Genomic DNA, 18,179 nt, shown 5'->3' with positions numbered 1-18,179 from the left:
TAGGCCTACATCAACCAGTGTAGACTAGGCCTACATCAACCAGTGTAGACTAGGCCTACCTCAAGTGTAGACTAGGCCTACATCAACCATATTTCAACCAGTGTAGACTAGGCCTACCTCAACCATATTTCAACCAGTGTAGACTAGGCCTACCTCAACCATATTTCAACCAGTGTAGACTAGGCCTACCTCAACCATATTTCAACCAGTGTAGACTAGGCCTACCTCAACCATATTTCAACCAGTGTAGACTAGGCCTATCTCAACCAGTGTAGACTAGGCCTACATCAACCAGTGTAGACTAGGTCTACCTCAACCATATTTCAAGTTATGGTACAATAAACTACAGTATATATCATAATTGTAAATACTTAAATATCAACCTACTTTCCTCCACTACACAGGCAACCATATCAATGCACTTTCGTAGCATTTGCAACAATGGTAGAGGTCGTGAGTGTACATCCTCCCCCTCCGGTGTCTGCTGGACCTCTGATGGCTCCTTTCACAACCCCGGGGGACGTCACCTCCCCGTAACAGCCTCTAGGGCCTACATCTTTTGTAATATATCAACAACAGCCAAAAAGTTCCACATTTTCTCTAATATACCAGACAAGGCCTCTAGAAACCCTACACTTTCTCTAATATATATAAAAAAAAGGCCTCTAGACCCTACACTTTCTTTAATACAATAGAATATATTTTTTATTTTCTTAGATTTCTTTAATTTTTCTACATCCCTATACAGTTACTGATATTATTACGAGTTTATTTTATATTTATATATTTTGTGAATCACCTTCAAAAGTGTTAAACATGGAAATTGTTCAATACAATGAATCACAATAACGTTAGATGCAAGTTGTTATTGTTGGTTTATAGGGCTACCGGACATGATGCCGTATTGAACCTTGTACACACTTAAGTTAAAATATCTTCATATACATGAGTTAGGCTCAGTATCCAAACAACGTTGGTTATAATATGAGCTGTGGAAAATACTGTATATTTTCCGGAAATACGGTAATTTATAGGTAAATAGATGGCCTATATTGTATATAATAAAAATTGTTATCGAAAATGGGAAGAAGCTGCCCCTGCGCAGAAGACATTCGCCATGTTTGAACTGGTCAACTCGAACGTTAGTGAATATTGTGAAGAATTTTTCGTGCTCTAAAGGTTAAAATTGGGTTGACACCTCTCAAATAGGAGGTGAAATTGTTGGATGTGCATTCCTGCATAACTTGAGATATCAGACAACTGGACAAGACAGCTCCAGGAACCTCAGATAAGTCTGTTATGTTTGTAATTCTAGCCCCTCAAGGAAGGTTCCTTGATGTTGGTGAGGGGCTCTTGATTTAGGGAATTAGATCTGTGCTCCAGTTCCCAGAATTAAGCCTGAATGCCTTCCACATCCCCCCCAGGCGCTGTATAATCCTCCGGGTTTAGCGCTTCCCCCTTGATTATAATAATGTAATTCTGGCCAGTGTTATTTTCATGTACAGACAGTGAGATTTTCTGAGTATGATACACATTAATCTCCAGTCAAATTGGTGAATGATATTAAGATATTCTCCTTCTGTTATGTAAATGTGTTTATATATAATCATTTTTAATTTAATATACAGTCCACAAATTTATATATTTACCAGCATTCCTGGTGTATGTATAATTCATTTAATTAATAGGTCCAGAGCAACTTGTGGATATGACAGTGGTAGGTATCGAAGGGGGACGTTTTTTGTGACCTAGGTGTCCCAAATTCCTACTTGTCTATGTAACTCTGATAAATAATAATTATCTTTGTTCATTTAGTGCTATGTACATAATGATACATTCAGATAAATGTAATTTTCCACATGAGCGGTAAAAAAGATAGGAAGTACTCTAAAGTCTGAGAATGGTGGAGTGGAACGAGCTAGACCAAGAGGTGAACACCACCCACAGCTTCAAGAGTAGGTATGATCTCTCCCTGAGTGGTATTAATCAGTAGACACAGTTGTTAAGAGGGACCAGGAGCTGTGACCCGAGTCCTAGAAAGACAACTAGGCGAGTACATTTGAGTACATATTAACATTAGTGTGATGCTCCACACATTAAATCCATTGTGTTAGATTTTTTATGCTTTGTGTGAAGCGCTAGACCCGTGAGGGTCAGTCGGTGCAAGAATGTTTATAGACTTGATCCTTCATCTGTTACTTAAGTATATATTAATTACGTAAATGAAGAATGAGTGCATGGAGACTTACCCTCAGTGAGTGAGGAGGAGAGGGAGTCCCCTGACTGTATCCTCTTGTCCTCCTTCCCTCTTGTCTTTGTTGACTTGTCTTTCTCTTTCTTCCTGTGTTTTCTGGTGTTGTTTCTCCTTTCCTTCCTAGCCTGACACATGACATCTTCCCCAGCGCCTTCAGCCACTGCTTCGTTATCTCCTCTACCTCCTCTTTCAACTCCTCGCACGTTATGACAGCCTTTTCGTTTATGCTTCTTCTTCTCTTCTTTCTTTCTTTTTCTCTCTTGCTTCCTTCTTTCCTTCTCTTTCCTCCTTTCTTCTCTCTCTCGTCTCTTCTGATCTCTTCTCTCCTGTCTTTTCCTGGCACGTTCTTCGCGATCTTCTCTTCTTGATGGCTTCTCCTCACACAAGTCTTGACTGGTTCCCGACGATCTGTTGCCCTCTTCCGTTTTGTTTCTCCTGCAGTCCTTCTTCCTGATCTTATTTCTTCTGTTTGTTGTCGTGTGTGTGACTGTAAGTGGCGTGTGTGTTGTTGGAGGTGGCGTGTGTGTTGTTGGAGGAGGCGTGTGTGTTGCTGGAGGTGGTGCATGCCTGTGTTGTCTCAGACTTACACTTACTTCATCCTCTTCAAGTGTGTTAGACCCTATGGAGTCCCTGGAGGTCAGTCTTCGGTCAAACTTTGGAGTCTTGAGGGCAGCTGACCTGCTCCTTCTTTCAGCCTTGAGGGAACCTGAGGTCCTTGCAAACTTAGGTATTCTCTCCCTCCTGAACTTGGGCACACTCTTCTCCGATCTTTTCAATCTTTCACGTGCCGCGTCTGCCAGAATCTTCGAAGTCCCCATTCTGAGCTCATTGAAGCGGGCGACCCTTCTCTTCCTCAATGATTCATCCACTTCGGGGACGGTGGAGTCACGGTGTGGCTGGTGGTCATACTCTTGGTCCTGTTGGAGGGAGAGGTTCAGACGACTTGTGATAGACTGGACCTTATAGATTAGGTGAGGCTGTGGACCTGTTCTACTGACTTCATCTTGTGCCTCTCTTCTTTTCAGAGGCTCGATGAAATAGCTGTCATTTTGAGTCTGTATGTATCCCGTGAGGCCGTCACAATTGCTGATAGCCACAAGACTTTCCCGGGTAGACTTGAGTCTTCCAATATAGAAGCAATCACCTGTAGCTCTCTTCAGAATCCGGCTACCATCTTCCAGTACCCATTCTATGACGGTGTACGGCGTCACTAAGTTAGTGTTCGGTGTCAGCTTCAGGAAAAGCTCCTCGTTGTCGTTGTTAATGACAATGTAGAGCTTTTCCTCCGAGGTGGAGCTGTTGGTGACATCCTCTCGCTTGAACCTGTTGCCGTCACCATTGTGGTGCTGAGGGTGGAAGCTGGAGGAGACATCTGGTGATATAACGTGTCCCCTGGAGTCAGTTCTGAAGGGATACACCACCCGAGTCTTGTCCACGGCGGGTCCAACCCAACACCAACACTGTCAACACAACAATACGTGTTAGTATACCATCCAACATCCCTAACAACACTTACTGATACATCCTTAACAACACTTACTGATACACCTCAATAATACAGTTCAACATGAAAACGTCTGCCCTATACCATTCATTATACCATTCATTATATTCATTATACCATTCATTATATCATTCATTATCCCATTCATTATACCATTTATTATATCATTCATTATACCATTTATTATATTCATTATACCATTCATTATATAATTCATTATACCATTCATTATGCCATTTATTATATCATTCATTATACCATTCATTATATCATTCATTATACCATTCATTATATAATTCATTATACCATTCATTATACCATTTATTATATCATTCATTATACCATTCATTATATCATTCATTATACCATTCATTATATAATTCATTATACCATTCATTATACCATTTATTATATCATTCATTATACCATTTATTATATCATTCATTATACCATTCATTATATCATTCATTATACCATTTATTATATCATTCATTATACCATTCATTATACCATTTATTATACCATTTATTATATCATTCATTATATCATTCATTATACCATTCATTATACCATTCATTATATAATTCATTATATCATTCATTATACCATTTATTATATCATTCATTATATCATTCATTATACCATTCATTATACCATTTATTATATCATTCATTATATCATTCATTATACCATTCATTATACCATTCATTATACCATTTATTATATCATTCATTATATCATTCATTATACCATTCATTATATCATTCATTACCATTCATTATACCATTTATTATATCATTCATTATATCATTCATTATACCATGCATTATACCATTTATTATATCATTCATTATACCATTCATAATACCATTCATAGCAGTAATTTCATCCTACATTATACACATCATTATAAGCATTCATTATATCATTCATAGCAGTAATTTTATCCTACATTATACACATCATTATAAGCATTCATTATATCATTCATAGCAGTAATTTCATCCTACATTATACACATCATTATAAGCATTCATTATATCATTCATAGCAGTAATTTCATCCTACATTATACACATCATTATAAGCATTCATTATATCATTCATAGCAGTAATTTCATCCTACATTATACACATCATTATAAGCATTCATTATATCATTCATAGCAGTAATTTCATCCTACATTATACACATCATTATAAGCATTCATTATATCATTCATAGCAGTAATTTCATCCTACATTATACACATCATTATAAGCATTCATTATATCATTCATAGCAGTAATTTCATCCTACATTATACACATCATTATAAGCATTCATTATATCATTCATAGCAGTAATTTCATCCTACATTATACACATCATTCTAAACATCAACTTGCTGACACACAAGAGACTGCTATATACCAACTTTAACTTGTAATTAAATAATAATCTTGGCCCACACGATGCTTTTATGTAATTAAATGGATCTTAAAAACTAAAACTTCTTTAATTTGGTTAATTAGTGCTGGAAAAGGCTTATTATTATTATTATTATTATTATTATTATTATTATTATTATTATTATTATTATTATTATTATTGTTATTATTTTTATTATTATTATTATTATTATTGTTATTATTGTTGTTGTTGTATAATGATTTTAAAATTCATGGGGAACCATATGGGGAATGCGAGGTAATACTGTTTGATCCGAGGAGAAGGAAGTTTAACTCACTGATAGTGGATGGTCACTGATAGTGGATGGTCACTGATAGTGGATGGTCACTGATAGTGGATGGTCACTGATAGTGGATGGTCACTGATAGTGGATAGTCACTGATAGTGGATGGTCACTGATAGTGGATAGTCACTGATAGTGGATGGTCACTGATAGTGGATTGTCACTGATAGTGGATGGTCACTGATTGTGGATGGTCACTGATAGTGGATAGTCACTGATAGTGGATGGTCACTGATAGTGGATGGTCACTGATAGTGGATGGTCACTGATAGTGGATAGTCACTGATAGTGGATGGTCACTGATAGTGGATAGTCACTGATAGTGGATAGTCACTGATAGTGGATGGTCACTGATAGTGGATAGTCACTGATAGTGGATGGTCACTGATAGTGGATGGTCACTGATAGTGGATGGTCACTGATAGTGGATAGTCACTGATAGTGGATGGTCACTGATAGTGGATAGTCACTGATAGTGGATGGTCACTGATAGTGGATGGTCACTGATAGTGGATGGTCACTGATTGTGGATGGTCACTGATAGTGGATAGTCACTGATAGTGGATGGTCACTGATAGTGGATGGTCACTGATAGTGGATGGTCACTGATAGTGGATGGTCACTGATAGTGGATGGTCACTGATAGTGGATGGTCACTGATAGTGGATGGTCACTGATTGTGGATGGTCACTGATAGTGGATAGTCACTGATAGTGGATGGTCACTGATAGTGGATAGTCAGTGATAGTGGATGGTCACTGATAGTGGATGGTCACTGATAGTGGATGGTCACTGATAGTGGATGGTCACTGATAGTGGATGGTCACTGATAGTGGATGGTCACTGATAGTGGATGGTCACTGATTGTGGATGGTCACTGATAGTGGATAGTCACTGATAGTGGATGGTCACTGATAGTGGATAGTCACTGATAGTGGATGGTCACTGATAGTGGATGGTCACTGATAGTGGATGGTCACTGATAGTGGATGGTCACTGATAGTGGATAGTCACTGATAGTGGATGGTCACTGATAGTGGATGGTCACTGATAGTGGATGGTCACTGATAGTGGATGGTCACTGATAGTGGATGGTCACTGATAGTGGATGGTCACTGATTGTGGATGGTCACTGATAGTGGATAGTCACTGATAGTGGATAGTCACTGATAGTGGATGGTCACTGATAGTGGATGGTCACTGATAGTGGATGGTCACTGATAGTGGATAGTCACTGATAGTGGATAGTCACTGATAGTGGATGGTCACTGATAGTGGATAGTCACTGATTGTGGATGGTCACTGATAGTGGATAGTCACTGATAGTGGATAGTCACTGATAGTGGATGGTCACTGATAGTGGATGGTCACTGATAGTGGATGGTCACTGATAGTGGATAGTCACTGATAGTGGATAGTCACTGATAGTGGATGGTCACTGATAGTGGATGGTCACTGATAGTGGATGGTCACTGATAGTGGATGGTCACTGATTGTGGATGGTCACTGATAGTGGATGGTCACTGATAGTGGATAGTCACTGATAGTGGATGGTCACTGATAGTGGATGGTCACTGATAGTGGATGGTCACTGATAGTGGATGGTCACTGATAGTGGATAGTCACTGATAGTGGATGGTCACTGATAGTGGATGGTCACTGATAGTGGATGGTCACTGATAGTGGATGGTCACTGATAGTGGATAGTCACTGATAGTGGATGGTCACTGATAGTGGATGGTCACTGATAGTGGATAGTCACTGATAGTGGATAGTCACTGACAGTGGATGGTCACTGATAGTGGATGGTCACTGATAGTGGATGGTCACTGATAGTGGATGGTCACTGATAGTGGATGGTCACTGACAGTGGATGGTCACTGATAGTGGATAGTCACTGATTGTGGATAGTCACTGATAGTGGATAGTCACTGATAGTGGATGGTCACTGATAGTGGAGGGTCACTGATAGTGGATGGTCACTGATAGTGGATAGTCACTGATAGTGGATAGTCACTGATAGTGGATGGTCACTGATAGTGGATGGTCACTGATAGTGGATGGTCACTGATAGTGGATGGTCACTGATAGTGGATGGTCACTGATAGTGGATAGTCACTGATAGTGGATAGTCACTGATAGTGGATAGTCACTGATAGTGGATGGTCACTGATAGTGGATGGTCACTGATAGTGGATAGTCACTGATAGTGGATAGTCACTGATAGTGGATGGTCACTGATAGTGGATAGTCACTGATAGTGGATAGTCACTGATAGTGGATGGTCACTGATAGTGGATAGTCACTGATAGTGGATGGTCACTGATAGTGGATGGTCACTGATAGTGGATAGTCACTGACAGTGGATAGTCACTGATAGTGGATGGTCACTGATAGTGGATAGTCACTGATAGTGGATAGTCACTGATAGTGGATAGTCACTGATAGTGGATGGTCACTGATAGTGGATGGTCACTGATAGTGGATAGTCACTGATAGTGGATGGTCACTGATAGTGGATGGTCACTGATAGTGGATGGTCACTGATAGTGGATGGTCACTGATAGTGGATGGTCACTGATAGTGGATGGTCACTGATAGTGGATGGTCACTGATAGTGGATGGTCACTGATAGTGGATGGTCACTGACAGTGGATGGTCACTGATAGTGGATGGTCACTGATAGTGGATAGTCACTTGTGGCATGCAAAGAGTACGTAACCTTTATTCGGCGCATGGACACACCCTCATTTACAGGCTATCTCCCCCAACCAGCGAACCAGGTTGCTAAGAGTTGATGATGGGGCCCCATCGTTCAACTAGTGACCAGGTTCTAGCCAATAAGAAGGTGGGATTGACAATCGCAGAGGTTATGTGGATACCGCTCTCCTGTCTGCCCTTGTCATTCCCACTCTAGAGCTGGTTGAAGCACGGTCTGCTATCTTGTGGCTTCTATTTCTGCCTTGCTTACCGTGGAGTGCACTATATTTATCACTGTACATAGTGTACATATTGCTGTTATAATTGGTGAAGGATAATATAAGTCTAAACTTTTTCTACTGTGTTTATTTGCTCCCATTACACCTGGGATAACAGGCCCTTTGAAATCCTAGGTTGTAATATGGGTAGCCTGTCCGAGAGCTGGACTTAGAGAAACGGTTGAGCTTAGGGTGAAGCTTGTAGCAGGAACATTGTGTAGCTTGCTGTTTCGCTTCGCTTTACAAATTTTGCGTGTCAGTTGCTTATGATCAGCCTTGCTATTGTGTGATCGTTCAACAGCTCGCTACTAGCTTGTTCAGTGTGCTCGCTTCGCTACGGTCAATCTTGTGTGCAGTCGGCTTTGCTTGTATGCGTATTCTGCAATCGTACTGTGCATAGCTAAGCGTGTTCTGCAAATTAACATGTTACGTTGGGGTATTCGTACTGTGCATAGCGAATAACTTATGCCACCTAGACGAGTCAGACGCCTGGTGTCGGCATATACTTTGCATAACCTACCTAAATTGTCTCTACAGCGTTGTTGGCAAATTGCTCGTTCCATTGGCATTCCCTATAAACGCACTCTCACAGCTGCGCAACTGCGTTCACTTATTGCTGACATACTTATTGAAGAAGAGATGGCACATCAAACTCCTCCCTCTACGGGAGCTGGGGCAAAAACTACTATGTTCTCGCATGAGGAAGATGATATACCTACGGAGCAAAATGGTCAGTATAGTGCAGCTGGGTTGTCTCAGGGTGAATCAGCGTCGTTGGCACTTGAGCTGGCAAAAATCAATCTTGAGCAAACTAGGGAACAGAGAGCATTCGCAAGGGAAGAATTTGATAGGGAAAGAGAAAGGAGGCAGTTTTCGCATTCTGTAAACGATTTCAGTTTACAAAAAGCAGTACAGCTTGTTCCCCGCTTCAATGAGGCCGAACCAGAGCAATTTTTCGAAAGCTTCGAAAATCAAGCTCGAGCCTTGAGGTGGCCGGAACAGCACTGGGCAGCGTTGGTTCATACAGCATTATTGGGTAAGGCACAGGAATTTACGTCGGTATTAACTGACGCTGAATTCTCTGATTATCAAGTAGTGAAGACCACAGTGTTGGGAGCATATACATGTATCCCAGCTAAATATCGTAAGACCTTCAAATTGAACAGGCGGCAGCTTGGTCAATCCCTGGTGGACTTTGTGAGACAGCAAACCAAAGCTTTTACCAGCTGGTATAAAGCGAGTGGTGTCTCTAACTTTGAGGAGCTGGTGCAGCTTATTCTGATTGATAACCTGCTGGAGTCTGTGGGACCAGAGGTTCGTGTCTTTCTGCAGGATCGTGACTTAACCACTGCATTGGAGGCGGCCAGGTTGGCTGATACCTTCGAAACGAACCGCTCCTTGTCCGAGCGGTCCTGTCTCTCTTTTCAACAGTCTGGCGTGAGCAGAGATCGACAACATTGAAGAATCACAACACAAGGCTTATGCGTTGGACGCTCAGGCTGCAGCCCTATAACCTGAAAATAAATTATATTGCCGGCAAAGAAAATGTGTTGGCAGACTCTTTGTCAAGAGTCTAGTTTAATATTTTATTTAGGTTAGGATGTATTTGTGGTAACCCCCCTTTTAAGCTCTTTTTTTTTATCCCCTGATGTGGGGGTTTTTTTTTAGTGAGGGGATACGGGCTACCGTCCGCTTGTATCTTGGACCTATGTTGGCCTATCTGACTGCTGTCCCACTCTGAGTTTAGGGTTTGGCTTTTGGTCACTAGGAAAGCTGAGCTCTATCTAAGAGTTGGATGGTGGAGAGGATAGGCGGTCCCATTATTTTGTGCCATGGCGGCACGGTTACCACTGGGAGGTGGCAGCCTAATCCTGAGCCTTCTCGGGGGTGGGGGTGTGGCATGCAAAGAGTACGTAACCTTTATTCGGCGCATGGACACACCCTCATTTACAGGCTATCTCCCCCAACCAGCGAACCAGGTTGCTAAGAGTTGATGATGGGGCCCCATCGTTCAACTAGTGACCAGGTTCTAGCCAATAAGAAGGTGGGATTGACAATCGCAGAGGTTATGTGGATACCGCTCTCCTGTCTGCCCTTGTCATTCCCACTCTAGAGCTGGTTGAAGCACGGTCTGCTATCTTGTGGCTTCTATTTCTGCCTTGCTTACCGTGGAGTGCACTATATTTATCACTGTACATAGTGTACATATTGCTGTTATAATTGGTGAAGGATAATATAAGTCTAAACTTTTTCTACTGTGTTTATTTGCTCCCATTACACCTGGGATAACAGGCCCTTTGAAATCCTAGGTTGTAATATCACTGATAGTGGATGGTCACTGATAGTGGATGGTCACTGATAGTGGATGGTCACTGATAGTGGATGGTCACTGATAGTGGATGGTCACTGATAGTGGATGGTCACTGATAGTGAATGGTCACTGATAGTCGATAGTCACTGATAGTGGATGGTCACTGATAGTGGATGGTCACTGATAGTGGATGGTCACTGATAGTGGATGGTCACTGATAGTGGATGGTCACTGATAGTGGATGGTCACTGATAGTGGATGGTCACTGATAGTGGATGGTCACTGATAGTGAATGGTCACTGATAGTCGATAGTCACTGATAGTGGATGGTCACTGATAGTGAATGGTCACTGATAGTGGATAGTCACTGATAGTGGATGGTCACTGATAGTGGATAGTCACTGATAGTGGATGGTCACTGATAGTGGATGGTCACTGATAGTGGATGGTCACTGATAGTGGATAGTCACTGATAGTGGATGGTCACTGATAGTGGATAGTCACTGATAGTGGATGGTCACTGATAGTGTGTCACTGATAGTGGATGGTCACTGATAGTGGATGGTCACTGATAGTGGATGGTCACTGATAGTGGATGGTCACTGATAGTGGATGGTCACTGATAGTAGATGGTCACTGATAGTGGATGGTCACTGATAGTGGATAGTCACTGATAGTGGATGGTCACTGATAGTGGATGGTCACTGATAGTGGATGGTCACTGATAGTGGATGGTCACTGATAGTAGATGGTCACTGATAGTCGATAGTCACTGATAGTGGATGGTCACTGATAGTGGATGGTCACTGATAGTGGATGGTCACTGATAGTGGATGGTCACTGATAGTGGATGGTCACTGATAGTGGATGGTCACTGATAGTGGATGGTCACTGATAGTGGATGGTCACTGATAGTGGATGGTCACTGATAGTGGATAGTCATTGATAGTGGATGGTCACTGATAGTGGATGGTCACTGATAGTGGATGGTCACTGATAGTGGATGGTCACTGATAGTGGATAGTCACTGATAGTGGATGGTCACTGATAGTGGATGGTCACTGATAGTGGATGGTCACTGATAGTGGATGGTCACTGATAGTGGATGGTCACTGATAGTGGATAGTCATTGATAGTGGATGGTCACTGATAGTGGATGGTCACTGATAGTGGATGGTCACTGATAGTGGATGATCACTAATAGTGGATAGTCACTGAGAGTGGATGGTCACTGATAGTGGATGGTCACTGATAGTGGATGGTCACTGATAGTGGATGGTCACTGATAGTGGATAGTCACTGATAGTGGATGGTCACTGATAGTGGATGGTCACTGATAGTGGATGGTCACTGATAGTGGATGGTCACTGATAGTGGATAGTCACTGATAGTGGATGGTCACTTATAGTGGATGGTCACTGAGAGTGGATGGTCACTGATAGTGGATAGTCACTGATAGTGGATGGTCACTGATAGTGGATGGTCACTGATAGTGGATAGTCACTGATAGTGGATGGTCACTGATAGTGGATGGTCACTGATAGTGGATGGTCACTGATAGTGGATAGTCACTGATAGTGGATATTCACTGATAGTGGATGGTCACTGATAGTGGATAGTAACTGATAGTGGATGGTCACTGATAGTGGATGGTCACTGATAGTGGATAGTCACTGATAGTGGATGGTCATTGATAGTGGATAGTCACTGATAGTGTGTCACTGATAGTGGATGGTCACTGATAGTGGATGGTCTCTGATAGTGGATAGCCACTGATAGTGGATGGTCACTGATAGTGGATGGTCACTGATAGTAGATGGTCACTGATAGTGGATGGTCACTGATAGTGGATGGTCACTGATAGTGGATGGTCACTGATAGTGGATGGTCACTGATAGTGGATGGTCACTGATAGTGGATGGTCACTGATAGTGGATGGTCACTGGTAGTGGATAGTCACTGATAGTGGATGGTCACTGATAGTGGATGGTCACTGATAGTGGATGGTCACTGATAGTGGATGGTCACTGATAGTGGATGGTCACTGATAGTGGATGGTCACTTATAGTGGATGGTCACTGATAGTTGATGGTCACTGGTAGTGGATGGTCACTGGTAGTGGATGGTCACTGGTAGTGGATGGTCACTGTAGTGGATGGCAAGTGATGGTGGATGGTCATTGATAGTGGATGGTCACTGATAGTGGATGGTAACTGATAATGGATGGTCACTGACAGTGGATGGTCACTGCTAGTGGATGGTCACTGATAGTGGATGGTCACTGAAAGTGGATGGTCACTGATAGTGGATGGTCACTGACAGTGGATGGTCACTGATAGTGGATGGTCACTGATAGTGGATAGTCACTGATAGTGGATGGTCACTGATAGTGGATGGTAACTGATAATGGATGGTCACTGACAGTGGATAGTCACTGATAGTGGATGGTCACTGAAAGTGGATGGTCACTGATAGTGGATGGTCACTGACAGTGGATGGTCACTGATAGTGGATGGTCACTGATAGTGGATAGTCACTGATAGTGGATGGTCACTGATAGTGGATGGTCACTGATAGTGGATGGTCACTGATAGTGGATGGTAACTGATAATGGATGGTCACTGACAGTGGATGGTCACTGATAGTGGATGGTCACTGATAGTGGATAGTCACTGATAGTGGATGGTCACTGATAGTGGATGGTCACTGACAGTGGATAGTCACTGACAGTGGATGGTCACTGATAGTGGATGGTCACTGATAGTGGATGGTCACTGATAGTGGATAGTCATTGATAGTGGATGGTCACTGATAGTCGATGGTCACTGATAGTGGATGGTCACTGATAGTGGATGGTCACTGATAGTGGATAGTCACTGATAGTGGATGGTCACTGATAGTGGATGGTCACTGATAGTGGATAATCACTGATAGTGGATGGTCACTGATAGTGGATGGTCACTGATAGTGGATAGTCACTGATAGTGGATGGTCACTGATAGTGGATGGTCACTGATAGTGGATGGTCACTGATAGTGGATGGTCACTGATAGTGGATGGTCACTGATAGTGGATGGTCACTGGTAGTGGATGGTCACTGATAGTGGATGGTCACTGATAGTGGATGGTCACTGAAAGTGGATGGTCACTGATAGTGAATGGTCACTGACAGTGGATGGTCACTGATAGTGGATGGTCACTGATAGTGGATAGTCCCTGATAGTGGATGGTCACTGATAGTGGATGGTCACTGATAGTGGATGGTCACTGACAGTGGATAGTCACTGATAGTGGATGGTCACTGATAGTGGATGGTCACTGATAGTGGATGGTCACTGATAGTGGATAGCCATTGATAGTGGATAGTCACTGGTAGTGGATGGTCACTGATAGTGGATGGTCACTGATAGTGGATGGTCACTGATAATGGATGGTCACTGATAGTGGATAGTCACTGATAGTGGATGGTCACTGATAGTGGATGGTCACTGATAGTGGATAGTCACTGATAGTGGATGGTCACTGATAGTGGATAGTCACTGATAGTGGATGGTCACTGATAGTGGATGGTCACTGATAGTGGATGGTCACTGATAGTGGATGGTCACTGATAGTGGATGGTCACTGATAGTGGATGGTCACTGATAGTGGATAGTCACTGATAGTGGATGGTCACTGGTAGTGGATGGTCACTGATAGTGGATGGTCACTGGTAGTGGATGGTCACTGATAGTGGATGGTCACTGGTAGTGGATGGTCACTGATAGTGGATGGTCACTGGTAGTGGATGGTCACTGATAGTGGATGGTAAGTGATAGTGGATGGTAACTGATAATGGATGGTCACTGATAGTGGATGGTCACTGATAGTGGATGGTCACTGATAGTGGATGGTCATTGATAGTGGATGGTCACTGATAGTGGATGGTCATTGATAGTGGATGGTCACTGATAGTGGATGGTCACTGATAGTGGATGGTCACTGATAGTGGATGGTCATTGATAGTGGATGGTCACTGGTAGTGGATGTTCACTGATAGTGGATGGTCACTGATAGTGGATGGTCACTGATAGTGGATGGTCACTGATAGTGGATGGTCACTGATAGTGGATGGTCACTGATAGTGGATGGTCACTGACAGTGGATGGTCACTGATAGTTGATGGTCACTGATAGTGGATAGTCACTGATAGTGGATGGTCACTGATTGTGGATGGTCACTGATAGTGGATAGTCACTGATAGTGGATGGTCACTGATAGTGAATGGTCACTGATAGTGGATGGTCACTGATAGTGAATGGTCACTGATAGTGGATGGTCACTGATAGTGGATAGTCACTGATAGTGGATGGTCACTGATTGTGGATGGTCACTGATAGTGGATAGTCACTGATAGTGGATAGTCACTGATAGTGGATAGTCACTGATAGTGGATGGTCACTGATAGTGGATAGTCACTGATTGTGGATGGTCACTGATAGTGGATAGTCACTGATAGTGGATAGTCACTGATAGTGGATGGTCACTGATTGTGGATGGTCACTGATAGTGGATGGTCACTGACAGTGGATAGTCACTGATAGTGGATAGTCACTGATAGTGGATGGTCACTGATAGTGGATGGTCACTGATAGTGGATGGTCACTGATACTGGATGGTCACTGATAGTGGATGGTCACTGATAGTGGATGGTCACTGATAGTGGATGGTCACTGATAGTGGATGGTCACTGATACAGTTCCAGTCACACCAGGACTAGTGTGGTGGTGTGACACTCACACCAGGACTAGTGTGGTGGTGTGACACTCACACCAGGACTAGTGTGGTGGTGTGACACTCACACCAGGACTAGTGTGGTGGTGTGACACTCACACCAGGACTAGTGTGGTGGTGTGACACTCACATCAGGACTAGTGTGGTGGTGTGACACTCACACCAGGACTAGTGTGGTGGTGTGACACTCACACCAGGACTAGTGTGGTGGTGTGACACTCACACCAGGACTAGTGTGGTGGTGTGACACTCACACCAGGACTAGTGTGGTGGTGTGACACTCACACCAGGACTAGTGTGGTGGTGTGACACTCACACCAGGACTAGTGTGGTGGTGTGACACACACACCAGGACTAGTGTGGTGGTGTGACACTCACACCAGGACTAGTGTGGTGGTGTGACACTCACACCAGGACTAGTGTGGTGGTGTGACACTCACACCAGGACTAGTGTGGTGGTGTGACACTCACACCAGGACTAGTGTGGTGGTGTGACACTCACACCAGGACTAGTGTGGTGGTGTGACACTCACACCAGGACTAGTGTGGTGGTGTGACACTCACACCAGGACTAGTGTGGTGGTGTGACACTCACACCAGGACTAGTGTGGTGGTGTGACACTCACACCAGGACTGTCGTGGTGTCGTCCTGGTGTTTTCCGTAAGAGCTCTGGACTCCTGCTGTAGTGAACTTCACTAAGAAGAATCCGTCCTTCTCCAGCATCCTGCTCCTCGACATTCCATCCAAGATTGCTCACATGCCCATAGCATCATCTCCCACACACAAGACATGAATAGTCCTTAAGAGGCACGTCAGTTCTTCTGTCTTCTAATATCATATTTCTTTATCCCATAACCTGCCTTAAGCTTAATTACTATCACATCTGCTTTGTCTGCTTCGTAAGGTTACGTCCAGTGGCTAACGCGACGGTCTGGAGTGTTGAGACTCTTATCGCGGGTTCAAACCCCATCCGTGGTATGGTTTCCTTCCTTAATTCATGATATAACTTAACAAATCTTTGATGACAACTGTGTTGCAGAGGTGTGAGCTTTGCTCACACCTCTATGATGAATAAGTCAAGATCGTGGACTTCACTTTACGAAAACAGACAAATCAAAATGCCATAGTAATTATGGACAAGGTAGATTTTTATTTATTATCACACTGGCCGATTCCCACCAAGGCAGGGTGGCCCGAAAAAGAAAAACTTTCACCATCATTCACTCCATCACTGTCTTGTCAGAAGGGTGCTTTACACTACAGTTTTTAAACTGCAACATTAACATGTTATTAGAAGACACGGAAACTGAAGTGGCCCTTAACATAGTGACAAACACTTCTTCAAGGATTTCCGTAAGTGAACACAGCACATCAGTGTCTCTACCACCATCATCACTGGACAGAAACACCACCAACGTAAGTACTACGTGGGTGTACATGGTCCCATGTAACAGTGTACTGGTTAGTGCCGGCTACGGTGTCCTCTTAAAGCACATTTCAGGACACCAGTAAACCAGGAGACACAATCTGCATAGTATACCTCGCGTAATAAATCGTGGTTCTCACAAACACTTGATAAACTGTGGTGTCCCTTCAGTAATTACCAAGACGACAACACCAGCAGCAGCACTGCAACGAGAACAGTAGCAACAGTAACAGTAGTAACAGCAACAACAGCAACAGTATCACTAGCAACAGCAACAGTATCAGTAGTAACAGCAACAACAGTAACAGTATCAGTAGTAACAGCAACACTATCACTAGCAACAGCAACAACAGCAACAGTAACAGTAGTAACAGCAACAACAGCAACAGTATCACTAGCAACAGCAACAACAGTAACAGTATCAGTAGTAACAGCAACAACAGCAACAGTATCACCAGCAACAGCAACAACAGCAACAGTAACAGTAGTAACAGCAACAACAGCAACAGTATCACTAGCAACAGCAACAACAGTAACAGTATCAGTAGTAACAGCAACAACAGCAACAGTATCACCAGCAACAGCAACAACAGCAACAGTAACAGTAGTAACAGCAACAACAGCAACAGTATCACTAGCAACAGCAACAACAGTAACAGTATCAGTAGTAACAGCAACAACAGCAACAGTATCACCAGCAACAGCAACAACAGCAACAGTAACAGTAGTAACAGCAACAACAGCAACAGTATCACTAGCAACAGCAACAACAGCAACAGTATCAGTAGTAACAGCAACAACAGTAACAGTATCAGTAGTAACAGCAACAACAGCAACAGTATCACCAGCAACAGCAACAACAGTAACAGTATCAGTAGTAACATCAACAGCATCAGTAGTAACAGTATCAGTAGTAACATCAACAGCATCAGCAGCAACAGTATCAGTAGTAACAGCAACAACAGTAACAGTATCAGTAGTAACAGCAACAACAGCAACAGTATCACTAGCAACAGTAACAACAGCAACAGTATCAGTAGTAACATCAACAGCATCAGTAGTAACAGTAACAGTATCAGTAGTAACAGCAACAGTATCAGTAGCAACAGCAACAACAGCAAAAGTATCAGCAGCAACAACAGCAACAGTATCAGTAGTAACAACAACAGTTTCAGTAGTAACAACAACAATATCAA

General features: G+C 42.9%; 1 protein-coding gene across 1 annotated transcript in view; it reads right to left on the bottom strand.

The window, feature by feature from the left end:
* Positions 1-18,179, bottom strand: part of LOC138854925 (uncharacterized) — a 188,001-nt gene that overhangs the window by 89,624 nt on the left and 80,198 nt on the right. Inside the window, exon 2 of the mRNA XM_070100836.1 lies at positions 2,250-3,714. Within this exon, the coding sequence (XP_069956937.1) occupies positions 2,250-3,714 (1,465 nt within the window). The remainder of the gene's footprint in view (positions 1-2,249; positions 3,715-18,179) is intronic.

Source organism: Cherax quadricarinatus, chromosome 75 (genome assembly GCF_038502225.1).
Source record: "Cherax quadricarinatus isolate ZL_2023a chromosome 75, ASM3850222v1, whole genome shotgun sequence".
NCBI classification, from domain to species: domain Eukaryota; kingdom Metazoa; phylum Arthropoda; class Malacostraca; order Decapoda; family Parastacidae; genus Cherax; species Cherax quadricarinatus.
This window is presented reverse-complemented; position numbering and strand designations above follow the sequence as displayed.